Genomic DNA, 15329 nt, shown 5'->3' with positions numbered 1-15329 from the left:
GGTAGCCTATCTACAAGCTCTCAATGAGATGCATTGTGAGCTTGTAGATCTGCTATTTTTGCCGAAGAGATCTGATGTGAAGACGGAGGAAAAAGAACAAGGCTCAAAGTACAAAAGACAAACTCGGGTCCAGTTTACTTGGGTCTAGACTGGGTTTTGGAAGTGGTTAAAGTTGTTGAATAATTAAGAAGCACTGCAACAAATCTGAGATGACAAAACAAACCCATGGGACTGCAGTACGCCCAGCCCCATCGCATCCCATCCAAGCCTTTACTTTAGTGCCAAACCTTCCAGTTACGCCGTCAGACTTCCTAATGTTGAGGCCGCAATACAAAACAACAAACGAGGCTTCTCAGAGAATGAGAGGGGGGGGGGGGGGGTGTCTCTGTTCTGAGAGTGTGAATGATGAAGATAGAAGAGTAAAGCATTGGCCCTAAATTCATCTACACACCACAAAGCCCCACCCCCACCCGCCCATCTCTCTGGGGTGGATTAGTGGTGATGGGAGGAAGCAGCTTCTTGTTGCAGAGACAGGTCCGCCCTGCTCCACGATCCTTGAGAAGCCAGGAGATTATCATGGCTACCGTCCGAAGGCCACGGATTAGCTGCAGTTTCTCTGCGTCTCTGTCTGTCAGTGGCAGGCTTGGACAGACTGCCGCATCCCCAACGCTGCTTGTTTACCGGTAGTTTAATGGACCTGGTGGTAGCCAATGAACGGGGAGGGGGGGGGGGGGGGGGGGGGGGTCTTAAGCAACTTTCACATCGCGCTGGACAAGACCTCTATTAGCAGGTTGAGTGTCTGAATGAAAGTAGAGGAATATGGTGTACCCCCCCCCCCCCCAAGGAAGTTAAGTTGAGGCTTTACAGAGTGGCATGAATGAAACCTGCTTTGTTGTGATTGGATGGAAGTACGGATGGATACTGGTTCTCGGTACCAATTTGGTACCGGACGCCATAGAGCACAGAAGTCCTGACTTGACTCGCTCATCCCCTGGTTCCTGGAAGTATCTTCTCTACGGAGAATAACATTGGGTTTCTTAAAATCGCCTCATATAAGCCAGTCCAAAATTAAACAAACTGTCTCTGCGATATTGTCGGGGAGTTATCTCTGTATCGTTTACCATAGTGTCGCAGTCCCACCCCTTTTCATGACAGCAGGCCCAGGAAATAATTCCCCATGCATTTTTCCCATAGACGTTTCTATGGGAAGATCTGTAAGCCTCGAACAAAGCCAACTCAGCCGTCAACATTTGTTCATTTTTGGAACAGTTCCTATTTGACGCACTGAGGCGCTCCATATTAGATTAGATATTATTGCTTTTCGGATATATTGTGAGTGTATTAACTGTAAGTTGTACAACATTAATCCATGATGCCAGGGAGAGGGCTGATGAAATCCTTTTGATTAAAGTGGGTGTATTTGAGCACACAGTGGATATATTTTCAAAACAAATGTCACAATCTGCCGATTGATGCGAAAGGTCAGCCTCGTTAAGATGCTCACATGGGGTTGACACTACAGTAAGGTTTTAGAGGCACTTGCCCGGCGGGCAAGAACAGGTCATGTTCTACTTGTCCAAAGGTCATGCCCACTAAATTGTCCATTATAATAGATAATATAATTCGACATAGTTCAACACTGATCGGTCCAACTCTGAGTCACCATCTCCATGGACGCACACACACACACACAAACACACACACACACACACACACACACACACACCCCGTCATGTAAAACGCCACTTTTGTGATTATTTGTTTGGACATTTATGGGTCGTTCTTTGGTGTTTGTGTGTGTCCTTTATCCTGCTCTAGGTTGGTGGTGCCAAACAAAGGCTACTCTTCTTTAGACCAGAGCCCAGATGAGAAGCCTTTGGTAGCCCTGGACACTGACAGGTAAGGCATTTCTTCAACACGACTCTGCATGTTCCCACATTATGCTCTAATGCTATGTTTCCACTCTGCATGTTCCCACATTATGCTCTAATGCTATGTTTCCACTCTGCATGTTCCCACATTATGCTCTAATGCTATGTTTCCACTCTGCATGTTCCCACATTATGCTCTAATGCTATGTTTCGGCTTGTGTATCGCATTTCTCTTCTCTACCCAAGTCTTCTTTAGTAAAGAAGACTTGGGTAGAGAAGAGAAATGCTGTCACAACAGTGCTTGATTTGATTGTACACAGCTGCAATTCCTGCAAACAATAATGCATGTGTTCAATTCATTCAAGATATATAAAGACAGACAATACTAAACAAGAAATCATCAATATTAGGAGGAGTAACATTATATACAGAAATCAGTGGGGTAATTTATTTTTGCAAGCTGGAACACTTGTCTGAGGTCCAGTTGCAAAGTGCAGACAGTATAAGCCAAAGGATGCACAGCACACACCGGTCCTTGTGAGGTAACACCGGTCCTTGTGAGGTGCCAGCCAACGGGATAGTTAATACTGAGTGAAAATAATGTATAGCTGCACACTCACAGCTGCCAATGCATACGTTTTAACCCATTCTGGGCGGGAGCCCCTTTTGGTGTTAGCATTTTGTTATAATATAGCTATCGAAAAATAGCAGATCTACAAGCTCATATTCATGACATTTTAACTGACAAATTAATTAATTGCCATACAAATAATTGTGAATAATGACGGAATTATGTTTTGGGCATTGAACATTGGACCACATAAATTCATTTTTAAAATAGTGAAAATGAGCGTGTAGATCGCAGTTTGGCAGTCTTTGACATGGAAAAAGTTTGAGAAATACTGGTTTAGAAGGCATTTGAAGATATCAGGTCTTAATGGGTTAATGCATGCATGTCCCCATATCCCTGTATACCCATGTCCCCATATCCCTGTGTACCCATGTCCCCATATCCCTGTATACCCATGTCCCCATATCCCTGTATACCCATGTCCCCATATCCCTGTATATACCCATGTCCCCATATCCCTGTATACCCATGTCCCCATATCCCTGTATACCCATGTCCCCATATCCCTGTATACCCATGTCCCCATATCCCTGTATACCCATGTCCCCATATCCCTGTATACCCATGTCCCCATATCCCTGTGTATACCCATGTCCCCATATCCCTGTATACCCATGTCCCCATATCCCTGTATACCCATATCCCCATATCCCTGTGTATACCCATGTCCCCATATCCCCATATCCCTGTGTATACCCATGTCCCCATATCCCTGTGTACCCATGTCCCCATATCCCTGTGTATACCCATGTCCCCATATCCCTGTGTATACCCATGTCCCCATATCCCTGTATATGTCCCCATATACCAGGCCATGTCCCCGTATCCCCATGTCCCCATATCCCCATGTTCCCAGACCGTCGCCTGTTGTCACACAACAAGGGAATCTCACATGTGAGCTCAGCCTCTCTGGCTGCCGGCCAAGATGACGTCGCGTATTCTGTCAAATCTGACATCGCTGGCTGACTCATGCGCACACCCGGGTCCTCGCCAGCCAGGGCACAACAGTTGTTTGTTTGTTATCCGCAATGTCGTCACTGGCTTGGAAACCTTGTAGTGGAAATCTCGTATGTCAACAAGAAATAGCAGTTACTGAATTGCTGAAGAAAACCCAATGATTGCTATCATTATACAGAGTGTTGAAAAATAAAAGTCACTTTCCCTACCAATCATTTTACTCTGGGTTGTACAAATACAGACCCATCTAGAATTTGAAAGAACCCCGGAGACATTTGCAAGCAGTGCATGTCCCCCCCCCCCCCCAACCCCCCTGTGTCAGACTTATCTAAAGCTTGTCGGAAGGTGCTAAATCGATGCTGTCGCACAGAAACCTCTTATCTCCATATTTGTTACTTTTGACATATTTTTCCTTTTTCCTTTCCTCCCAAAAAAATATTGCTCTAATATTTTACAAAAATATTTAACCAATGAAAAGTATTAAACAATTCTGGGCGGGAACCCCTTTTGGTGTTTTAAACATTATGTTATAATTTAGCTATTGAAAAATAACAGATCTACAGGCTCATAGCGCGCGAGTGGCACGCTATGAATTTGTAGGTCTGCTATTTATGAAAAATTGTTAAAATGTGCCTCAAATCATTCCGAAAATTGTCATGATTTAGAAAACTTCTTTTTTTAAATTTCAATGTCAGGCCTGAATGGGTTTTAACAAGCGCTAGTGACTAAGGCCCCTTTTCCACTATGGGGTGGAACCAGAACCAGAACCAGAACTTTCCAGGACCCAGAACTACCAAGAACCATGTGTAGTTCCAGAACCAAGTTCTGCTTCCGTTTCCATATAACCAGAACCCAGAACCTGTTAAGTCTGCCCCCCCCCCCCCCCTATTCCCCCACTGCTGAGTAGCTCGGCCGACAGGGCCCCCTCCCCCTTGGCACGGCCGGGGGGGTCCCGGAATACAGAGATATTCATGTTTAAATAATGACTGGTTATTATTCAACAGTGGTGGAAAGTAGCTGTATATATAGTATTCTACTTAAATACATTTCGGCCATTTGAAAATAGACAAACTACAAGCTCGATGAGACACGTGAGCTTGTAGATTGTCTATTTTCAAATTTATTTGCTTTATTGTACTTTTTTAAACCAATAATATGAACATATTTTTATATGCCACAGCTGTGGCAGCCACATGCCACAGCTGTCACATATATTTCCTATACATAATAGATATACTGTATATGCACATACTGTAGTTTATATGAACATGGATATATGCAGCATACATTATATAGGCTATATTTGCCGATATGGATTTCCTTTCCATGTGGGGAGTGGGACAACAGTAAAACACCCGTTTTAAATGCATTCGACCAGTTGTTCTCCAACCTTTACCTGTCTACAATATTTTGCTTAAACTGCAAGAGAAAAATATATCTCATATAGGCTATAGCTCATATGATGATAAATGATAACCCACCTTTTGAATATAGCATTTAACATTGTGTGGGTTGCAATTATAGTGCCTCTTGAGCAGATTGAGCAAATTGTGCCATAACGTCCAGTCCAGTTGTAATGTCAATATCAAGAAATGTGCAAATACAAATCATTTAACCGTTGTGCTAGTTGAATTTAATTCTTCCAATGTGTAGTATTGTGTACAGCACATTTCTAGTAATGATATGCCTAATGCCTTGCCCTGAAAAAGAAAGAAAATTCTGTTCTGGCAATTTAGAATAGATTATATCGCTCTCGCGCGCGAGCACACGCACGCAAACACATACACGCACGCAAACACATACACACACACGCACACGCACACACACACACACACACACACACACACACACACACACACACACACACACATCTGCAGTTAGCCTAGCTGTTAGCTGTAGTGTAGAACAACAACTGCAAGCAAACAACTCGTCGCGACAGCTTTATGGCTCTCTCTCTCTCTCCCTCACGCACACACAAGCTCTGTCTCTCCCTCTCTCGTGGCCATAGTGTTTCTGTGTGCTTTTCCAGGTTGTTTTTATGTGTGTCCGCTGTCGCTGTGTCGCACTTAGGAGTTTAAAATGTGCGCTGTTGTGTTGTGTGCGCTTCTCCTCGCTCCGGTCTCCTCAGTGCTCAGAGTGCTGTCACCTCAGCTCGACCAATCGAGAGCAGCAGCGCTGCTGGCCCCGCCCATAGGTTCCCAGTACTCAGCGTTAGTACTACCTCAAAAGCAGGGCCGAAAAAAGGTTCTGAGAACCTGGTCTGAAACCGTGCCGTACCGCGCTGTGCGCTGTGGAAACAAACCCAGAACTAAAAAAAATAGGTTCAGGTTCTGGATAGTTCTGGTTCCACCCCATAGTGGAAAAGGGGCCTAAATAACTACATTGGATCCATTCATGGAACACAGGTTCCTTTGTCCGTTTTCTGAAAAGTAACGCCCTTTGGGACATGTGGGGTTTTCCTCCTGACGACAATGACATGACATTTCTCATATCACGGCTGTGTGTGCGCGACTGCGCGCGCCACGTCTGATCGCTGCGGCCTCATTAATTAGGCCCTGTATTTTTTGCTCCAACGATCAATAGGAGAGGTTCCAGATTGTCTCTGCTGGCTACACTAAATCAATCCCTTGGAAATGTCAAACTCCTTGCGTTCCCTAATTACCCCCTGCACCGATGTGTGCACATATGAGATGGGACTCTTAATTTATATATGTCCAATGAATCATGGATTGCTTTCTTTTAACAATTCATTAGTTGAGTTGTGCAAAGCGAGGGTGCGGAACTGTTGTGAAAGAGGCTCACTGTCTTTGTAAATGAATGCTTGTATTGCATGTAGTATGTCACTCTGTTCACAATGTGTCCACCAGAGGGTGCTGGAAACGACCGAAACAAACTTGGGGTTTGATTGATTTATTGCGAATGCAGTGAGCCACTTACTATGACAGCAAGGGCTGAATGTCTGTGTGTCCCGCTGTTACACCACCCGCCCGCCACCAGAGGGCGCAGCTGTAGCACACACACACACACACACACACACACACACACACACACACAACCAACCACACACACACGAGCTGCGTTTGCTTCCCGCGTTTGCGCGTCTTACTTGTTTATTAACAGTTTGTGGAATTACAGTACATTTCAATACAAAAACTGTTAACTGTGAGTGGACGACACCATAAAGCATTACAGTTGTTTACAATAGGGCCCACCATTTTCAATTCATCAAATCATTTAGAGACATACGAATATACACTTCAATATAGACAAAAACAGGAAATGATCATAGAGGAGGTAAAAAGGGGGGGGGGAACATATACAGTGAGGGGGAAAAGGGGTGGGTGGGAGATTCAGATTTTACGGGGGCATGTTTCGAATTGCAGCCGTCTGTAAGGTGCCCCTTGAGAGCAGTTTTGAAGGAGACAAGGGAGTCGCATGCCTTAATGACTGTTGGTAGGGCGTAGGAGCGGGTTGAGATTGGGGCCGGGGGCATATACAGTATTAACCCATTTTGGACGGGAACTCCTCTTGGTGTTTTAAACATTATGTTTAATATGTTATAATTTAGCTATTGAAAAATAGCAGATCTACAAGCTCAGAGCTTGTAGGTCTGCTATTTTTGAAAGGTCGTGAAAATGTGGCGCAAATCTTTATATATATTTTTTTCAGAGCGGAACGGTTTTAACTCCTATATTGGCTTCTGGGGGGGGGGGGGGGGTCTGGAACAACATATTTTCAGATGGGGGTCGGCGCCCAAATACACATAATTCTGGGGGTCCTTGACATGAAATATTGAGCACCACTGATATAGAAACATGAGGTATTTCAGAAAACTGTTAGGATTTAGAAGACTTTTATTTTATTTTAATTTTGACGTCAGGCCTAAATGGGATAATTGTGTTTCGCGGGGGAGGGGGATGTTGTTGTTGGCCTGTGACGTTTCTTTGCTTTCCTCTTCCGTTTCGCAGTGACGACGACTTTGACATGTCCAGATACTCCTCATCAGGATACTCCTCAGCCGAGGTGAGATGTCTGAGGGACCAGGTATCTATACATCACACACACTGTAGCTTACATAACGTCACAACACCACCACCTCCCTCCACTGTGTCACCTACAGCACTGTCATGCGTCACTCAGGTATTTGTGCGCCCATTGGGGGAAATGGTTTCAATGCTTTTTTTTCTTCTTTTTTTTTAAGGTCCACTTTACGCATTTTCAACCCATCTTAGTATAATCGGTCCTCGCTAATGCTCATTATAAGGTTTCTGTCTATTTATTAACAGTTTGTACAATTTCAAGCACAACTCAATACAAAAACTGTTAACAGTGAGTGGACGACCCAATAAAGCACTACACTTGTTCACAAGAGGGTCCACCTTTTTCAATTCATCATAACATTTAGAGACGTACAAATATACACTTCTATATATAGCCGGAAATATCATAAAGGAGGTACAAAGGGAAAATAAAAACTTATAGGCCTACAGTGAGGGGAAAGAGGGGTGGGTGGGGGATTCAGTCTGTGTCTCAGAGGAGGAGGAGGGGGCTGTGGACAGTTCACAAGCCTATGGTTTGGTCATTTCAAAACCAGATTTAAACCTATTATTTTATGCTTTTTTAACCCATTAAGACCTGGGACCAATTCTAAAATGGCCTCAGTAGTTCAGTAGTTCTCAAACTATTTTGTAATTCAAAACATTTTACATATTTTCAAACACTTTTCAAAAAAGTTTGAAAATGGCAGTGGCGTGCACAGATAGACACTAGGTGGTGCTAGACTAGAGCACCTGCCCATTGCCCTCTGGACAGCAATGTGCCTTTTTTGAAACCCCCCACCTACTGTACAGTAGTACAACCATTTTGTAGTACAAAATCTCACACAGCAACCGGCCAGTTCCACATGCTGCACAAGGTGCCCTTTTTTCACTTGAGCACCTGCCCCTCTAAATGTCTGTGCACGCCACTGATGGTGCCATCTTATAATGAGCATTAGTGAGGAAATGGTATTAAAGATCATGTTAAAATGAGTTAAGTGCTCCTTCAAATGAATGTGTTTTAGTATAGCATTCATGTTTTGGGCTGTCATTTGTAAAGGTTAGTATAGCATTCATGTTTTGGGCTGTCATTTGTAATGGTGCATTACATTACTTGTTGCGCTAGTTCACATTGACTTCATTGATTCCTGTTCATGTGTTCCTCTTGTTGTGTCACGTTAATGTTTAACCCTGTTCTGGGGGCAAATATTCTGCTGTTTTCACTCTTTTTGGGGGGAGAAAATTCGTAAAAAATTAGCTTAAAACGATTTTTCTCTATGATCTTTGTTTATTGACTGAAGTTTGTTAACCCATATTTAGGACTGAGGCCGATTCTGAAAACGCCTTCTAATTCCTGACCTAATCTTTGTGGAAAAACTTCAAATATTTATAATGTTGCTATGTACTGTACACCGCGTTGTTGTGGGGGCGGATCATCCGAGAAAAAAACGGCTTAACATTATTCCACATTTTGTATTTCAGTTAACTAAAATGCAATTGACCTATATCACATAGTAATAATGTAATTGACCTATATCACAGCTAACCATAACATGGGTTAGACAAACCTCTCCACCAATAGTTTTCCTATATGATAAAACATTGTTTAAAAAAATAAATGTCACGCACATATTCTTCCAGTGCATATGGCAGTCCTTGTTGACGGATTTGGAAGAGATTTTGAAGGTCTGGTTCAAAAAATGAGCCAGTATTTAATGTGTAAAATCCATGATATTTACATTGGAATGAATGAGCCTGGCTGGAAGGTGTCTGAGGTCACATTCACACCAGAGAGCTTTGCTGCGATTAAAACGAATCCTGCTGCGCATTTTCAGAAAGTGCACTTCGTTTGGCAGGTGTGAAGGCTCATTCGAATCCTAATGCGTATCAAAGAACCGCATTTTACTCCGAGCAAAAACGGAGGTTTCGCTTCGCTTCCAATCGCACTTGATTACGATTCGGCGCAGGTGTGAATGCAATCCGCAGTAAATAAAGGAAATGAAGCAAACAATGTGGCGGGTGAGGAGCTGAACACAGTTGGAGACGGAGAAGGCATATTTTACGCAGCGCAAAGATGTCCCGTTACCGTGGATACTAGACGTGGTCGAATCTTAGAGTGTATATATGAATAGAGAAGGCACCCAGAGGAAACCCTGAGGCGAAATGGACATAGTGGCCGAATGAAGGTATTGCAGCCTGGCCCCAAACACATGAACGCGCTGTCCGTTGACTATCATTGTACACGTTCACGACGGACGACGCTCGTGCGCGTTCAACGGCAGCGCGTTCATGTGTTTGGGGCCACTCACCATTGCAATCCGTCCCAGAATGCACTCTGTTCCTACCAGGAAGGAGGAGTGAAATTGCCTCCAGTCCCAGACGGCACGACACATGCACGTTATGAGTATAATTTTATCACTATAGATTTCACTGTGTTGTAGGCTGTGTTGTAGGCTAGGTTTATGAATGGAACACATTGATAAAGGTCCCCCCTGCTGCGTTTCCAATTGCTACGGATGACAGTGTGAAGGCAAACCGCAGCAAATTAACTATGCAAGAATCCCAAAATCTCCACCCATATATTAGGTGAGAATGTGACCTAAGTGGTAGAGGGCAGGGCTTTGCTAAAGGTGAATTATAATGACCTTTTCCCTCCGCTGATGTCCATTCCTTTCGCCCCTTCCTTCCGTTCGGCAGCAGATCAACCAGGACCTGAACATCCAGCTGCTGAAGGACGGCTACCGACTGGACGAGATCCCCGACGACGAGGACCTGGACCTGATCCCGCCCAAGGCCGTCAACCCCACCTGCATGTGCTGCCAGGCCACCCCGTCCACGGCCTGTCAGATCCAGTAGCCACCACCCTCCTGCACCCCCAGGCTTTTTACACCAGCAGGGCGGAGTGGAGTCGTCGACAACAATAAGAACGACAAAAAAACTTGTGGATGGCAGTGCGGGGCACAAAGGGAGGGGTGGGGGGGGGGGCGGTGTCAACTGAAATAATAATTAAAGAAAAGATTAAACTAGGTCAACTATATATGTACGCTCCTCCTATGGTAGGATCCGTGCATCTTGCTCTTTTTCCTTTTTTTTTTTTCATTGTGGAAATTCAAGACACAAGACGGCTTGTCTGATGAAAGAACACGTTCCCTTGAAGGAGGAACAAAAAGAGAGACATTAAAGGAAATATCTCCAAGTCTTGTTTGACTTTCCCCTTTTGTGTTGTTGTGGGTATTCAGGCGTCGAAGGATCATCGACAGGTGTACTACCCTGTTGAGGAGGAACGAACATGATGAAAAGACTTGACTGCCCCAACAACACCACCCCCTCCTGTGAGAGTCTCAACAAACTGCCAGTGTGCACCGTGGTGGAAGCGGTGCATCATTGATGGTAAAAAATTATAATAATAGAAAAACAAACGAGCGATGGCTTTATATCAGTGGTTCTCAAAGTGGGGTCCTCCTCGGCACCCTCGGGGGTTCCTTGAGAGAGGTTCCGAATCGACCCTTACGGGTCTGTAACTCTTGAGAGTGTACAAAATGGAATGGAATGGACCCGTTAACCCATTCTGACCGGGCACCCATTTTGGTGTCGGCATCATGTTATGCTTTAGCTATTTAAAAATAGCAGATCTACAAGCTCATATCGCGCCACCGAGTGGCGCGATACGAGCTTGTAGGTCTGCTATTTTTGAAAAATCGAAGAGCGACTGACATTTTTAGAATTTGATCTCAGGTCAGAATGGGTTCATCAGACCAGTGTGTGTCCGGCGGAAACCTAGTATGAATCTGATCTCAGGTCAGAATGGGTTGTGGCTACAGTACATGTTGCCATCCGTTAATGGGGCTACAGTACATGTTACCATCCGCCGACCAAACGTTGTCCGTTTGGGTTAGAGAGATGGCTATACAATGATGTAAATCTGAGCGCTCTCATAACTTTCGGTGGTCTCCTGGTCAGCACACCTAGATGTTTTGTTCTAACCAATGTTCGTGCGGTCACTAAAGATGTACACAAACTCGCAAACAAGCTAATGGGGTTCCCACGGTCATGAAATCCGCGGAGATATTTTGAAACCCTTTTGAAATGTTTTGGAAAATGTTTGGATATACATTGTTTTTGCCTAACAAAGAGGCAAAAAAAAAACTTAACATGGTCAAATGTGCTGCTGTTCTGCACCGTGATAGGTTGTCAGCTTGTAGATCTGCTCTTTTTGTCACATGATGATGCCTTCGCGTTTGGTTTGGCACAGCAGGCTAAATTAATATGAAAGGTGTCTCGTCAGATAAGTCCTAAGAAGGAAGTTCCGACTTTCTTGACCGTAAGCCAGGCGTCCATTCGGTTCCTTTTTGTACACTCTCAGAGTTATGGGGGTTCTCGAACATTAAAACGATTGGGAACCGCCGCTTTCGTCTTCTCAGTCCGCTGCTGCTGTCTTCCTATCCTGGTACGTATCCGACACGGATAAAACGGTGTGTGATATTAGATCCATGTTAAGTAAAGTAAAGTAAGTAACGCTAAAACATGAAGCTATATCGATACTAGAACCCTAATGCTTACAGCACTAATGTAGTGATTACAGTTTGAGTGGGGCAAAAAAAAAAGAAGAAAAAAACTGTAGCAAAGTTATTTTTTGACTGGCTGTTTACCACACGGGTGTACTGTACTGTACTGTACTGTACTGTAGTACTTATTTCACATCCAACTGCAAGAGGATATTTTATATCGAACACAAAGACAAAAAAAAACAAAAACAAAGAAAAATCTGTTTTGCATGTTGCTTGTTGCATTGTGTCTTAACTGAGCAGCTCATGCCGATTATTTAGCAGCCTTTTATTGACCACTTAGCCACATCCTAGTGCCAACGGAAGTCATCTACTCTATGTGAGGTTTACATCTGGCCAAAAAAACCACGTCTTGGATTTGACATCAAACTGCTGCAATAACGGTAGAGGTTCTGCAGAGCAGGGGTCTTCAACAGGGGGAGTCCGGGGACCCCTAGGTTACCTCAGGGGGTCCGACAAAATCTTTGTGTGATGGGGAACATTAGCCGGAAATGCCAGATCTACAGATCGGCTATTTACAGAGCCAACGGTCAAGTTGACTAAATTTAAAAGGTATCTAAACTCCCTGAAAATACACATTAGCATGAATCCAACAGCAACTCTATTAAAAGGTTCAATCTGCAACACAATTAGGGATGCACCTTGAAAACTGGGTCCATTACAAACCCGGTTCTGAATTTATCGAGTCCCGAGTATCAATTAGCTTTTGGGCTTGTCGAGCCTGTTATCGGTTATAGCGGCCCATAACATCATGTCTAAACGATCAAAACATTTACACAATGGTATACAATAATACATAATATGTAGGGAAGGGGTCCCTGCTTCTTCTCTCTCTCAGCTAAGGGGTCCTCCTTGGCCTGAAGAAAACGTTGAAGACCACTACTGTAGGGACTCGTTTTCCTAAAGAGGTGCTTAAGGTCGGTTCAGTTTGCACTGATATGCACTGGACATCTCTCAGCAGTACTAGCCAAAAAGGGCCAACGTTATCATTCATGGTCGTCGTCACAAAATATGTCACGTGTATGCAGGAAGATGTTCATAAAAGTGAAACGGGGGGGAGGGGGGAATAGGAAAGAAAATACACTTCTGCCATCTCCAATGCCTTTCACCACAAACAAACAAAAAAAAGGATTCGCAAGCTTGACAGATATAATTATCGGGTGGAAACCTTGTATGTCCAAAAAATTTAACGGAAAATGTGTAAGACAAAGTGAGGCATTAAGTGACAGTGGAAGATCATTCAAAGGTGAAATATGGAGATACGACAACGCCAATATCTTTGCTGTCGAGCAGAAACCTCCCATCTCCGTGTTTTAACTTTTCGTGTTTTTTCGTAAATTAACGCCCTACTGCCTGATCACACTACGGCATCACACAAAAGCATCAAAGATCGACAAGATCTTGCAGAACTGCTCCTTGTGCTCTTTTTGAATCCTGAGAAGTAACAGTTTTGCACATATCATGTGGTTTCCACCCCACAGAGACGATGTGCTATGAGTACTGGTGAATGTCGGCACTCCGCTGTATGCTGCCTGGAGCAAATCATATCGGAACATATCCTTAGAGACACTCGGAGGTTGTCGCATATCAGTGAAGGTTTTAATATCTTAACTTTATTTTTATTTTCCGTGTGTTTGTGTTGTCTCTTTGTACATTTGCACATGTGCTCAACTGTTCATATAACCCAATAATCTGATCGATGCACAATTGTTTGGGGGGGAATGGGTGACAAAGTACGTACCTTTACAGTATGTAGCAACGGACACAGACTCTCTACTGTCAATGGTTTATTGTAATGAGTATTTTCCAGTGATGCTGAAAGGGAAAAACACAAGTCTTTGAAGCATGGGAGTGCACACATTTTAATTTGCAAGATTTGCATCACTGTAAAAGACTCACCGTCAGCCGTTTTCACTAGATAAAGATTAACATTTAGTGTGTGAATCACAAATGGGGATGGAGCTCGATACCTGAAAAAACCCGATAACAAGCTTATTGAGTACCCATTATCAATAAGCTTTGTACTGTTATTTTGACACCTAGCTTCTGGCCAAAACCCTTAATATGTTCATGGCCAAGGAGAGCATTTTCCCTTTGGATCAGCGGTACATGTGGTGGTTTTCCGTGCGGGAGATCAGGGTTCGAATCCAAGTGGTTTGACACTTGAATAAGATAATACCTGATAACCGCACAAAGCTAAATACTTAGTGTTTCAGTAGCTGCCCATTTGGTTCAATTCATACCCTGTCAAGAGTTAAATGAAGTCCTGAAAAATACGAGATGGACATATTCGATAGCAGTGATACGTGAGCACGGAATGCGATGTATGATGATAAGAGTGTCCCTCACTTCACAAGTGTCATTTTTTTTGTTGATAGAAAATAGCCGTACTACAAGCTCATAATGAGGGGAAACGACACATTTCTTTTAAACATCAAATATTTCTTTTGGAAGATTTTCCCAAAACGAGGACACGATGGTTAATGCGATTATGCTCTGTTGTGAACTTGTAATCAGATTCAACACAAGGATATTTTAGGTCAAGATATGAATAGCACCCCCCCCCCCCACCCCCCCGGGTAGCTCAGTCAGTAGAGCGTTGGCTTACTCACAAGGTTGTGGGTTCAATATTGGTCACTGCGTGCAATAGACAGTATGAGTAGCACTGCTTGGCGGTATAGATGCGTTTACTGGAATGGCACCATAACCGTGGGATATGAGAGTACTATGGCGTTACTGTCGGGCAGAAACCTCTTATCTCCATATTGATTTATTTTGTGTGTTTTTGTCGTAAATTAAGGCCCTACTTGATCATACCACAGTGTCACACAAAAGTATTAAAAAAATAGCACGTCTGCAAGCTCGAAACCTTGTAGGTGTTTTGACCTTGTGTATATATGCCATTTCTTTATTTAAATCCTGAAAAGTGAACAGGTTTAACTTTGGACATGTGAGGTTTCCACCCGACGGAGACAATTATGCATGTAAACCTACTTTCGGACTATTTGTCATTTTCTTGGGGAGACTATAAGCTAATAGTCATTACAAGCGTTTTCTAGTTTTGGACAGGAGTCCAAATCCAATTTAAGACGGAATGCATGAATTTCATTCCAACTAGAGGTTACAATATTCTTTCATACTGTAGAGTTCAAATGATATGTTGCAGGGAGGAGTCTTTATATCAGTATTACTTCAATGATGTGCCATCCAGGAATATCCATAAAATTATGAAGGGATTTTATTTATAATGTTTTTTTGTTTTTTAAAT

At 43.4% G+C, this 15329-nt stretch overlaps 1 protein-coding gene across 3 annotated transcripts in view; it reads left to right on the top strand.

Annotated features, from left to right (window-relative positions):
• The window catches only part of fam219aa (family with sequence similarity 219 member Aa), a 28613-nt gene extending 18163 nt beyond the window's left edge, over positions 1-10450 (top strand). Inside the window, exons 4-6 of one of the 3 annotated variants that reach the window (XM_083771606.1) lie at positions 1819-1899; positions 7428-7482; positions 10197-10450. In XM_083771606.1, the coding sequence (XP_083627732.1) occupies positions 1819-1899; positions 7428-7482; positions 10197-10352 (292 nt within the window). In that variant the 3' untranslated portion in view covers positions 10353-10450. Of the gene's footprint in view, positions 1-1818; positions 1900-7427; positions 7504-10193 lie in introns of all 3 variants that reach the window. The other 2 variants (XM_083771605.1, XM_083771604.1) reach the window with 2 other exon arrangements.
• Positions 10451-15329: the final 4879 nt, after the last annotated feature.

Source organism: Protomyctophum parallelum (assembly GCF_964188405.1).
Source record: "Protomyctophum parallelum genome assembly, chromosome: 8".
NCBI lineage: Eukaryota > Metazoa > Chordata > Actinopteri > Myctophiformes > Myctophidae > Protomyctophum > Protomyctophum parallelum.
This window is presented reverse-complemented; position numbering and strand designations above follow the sequence as displayed.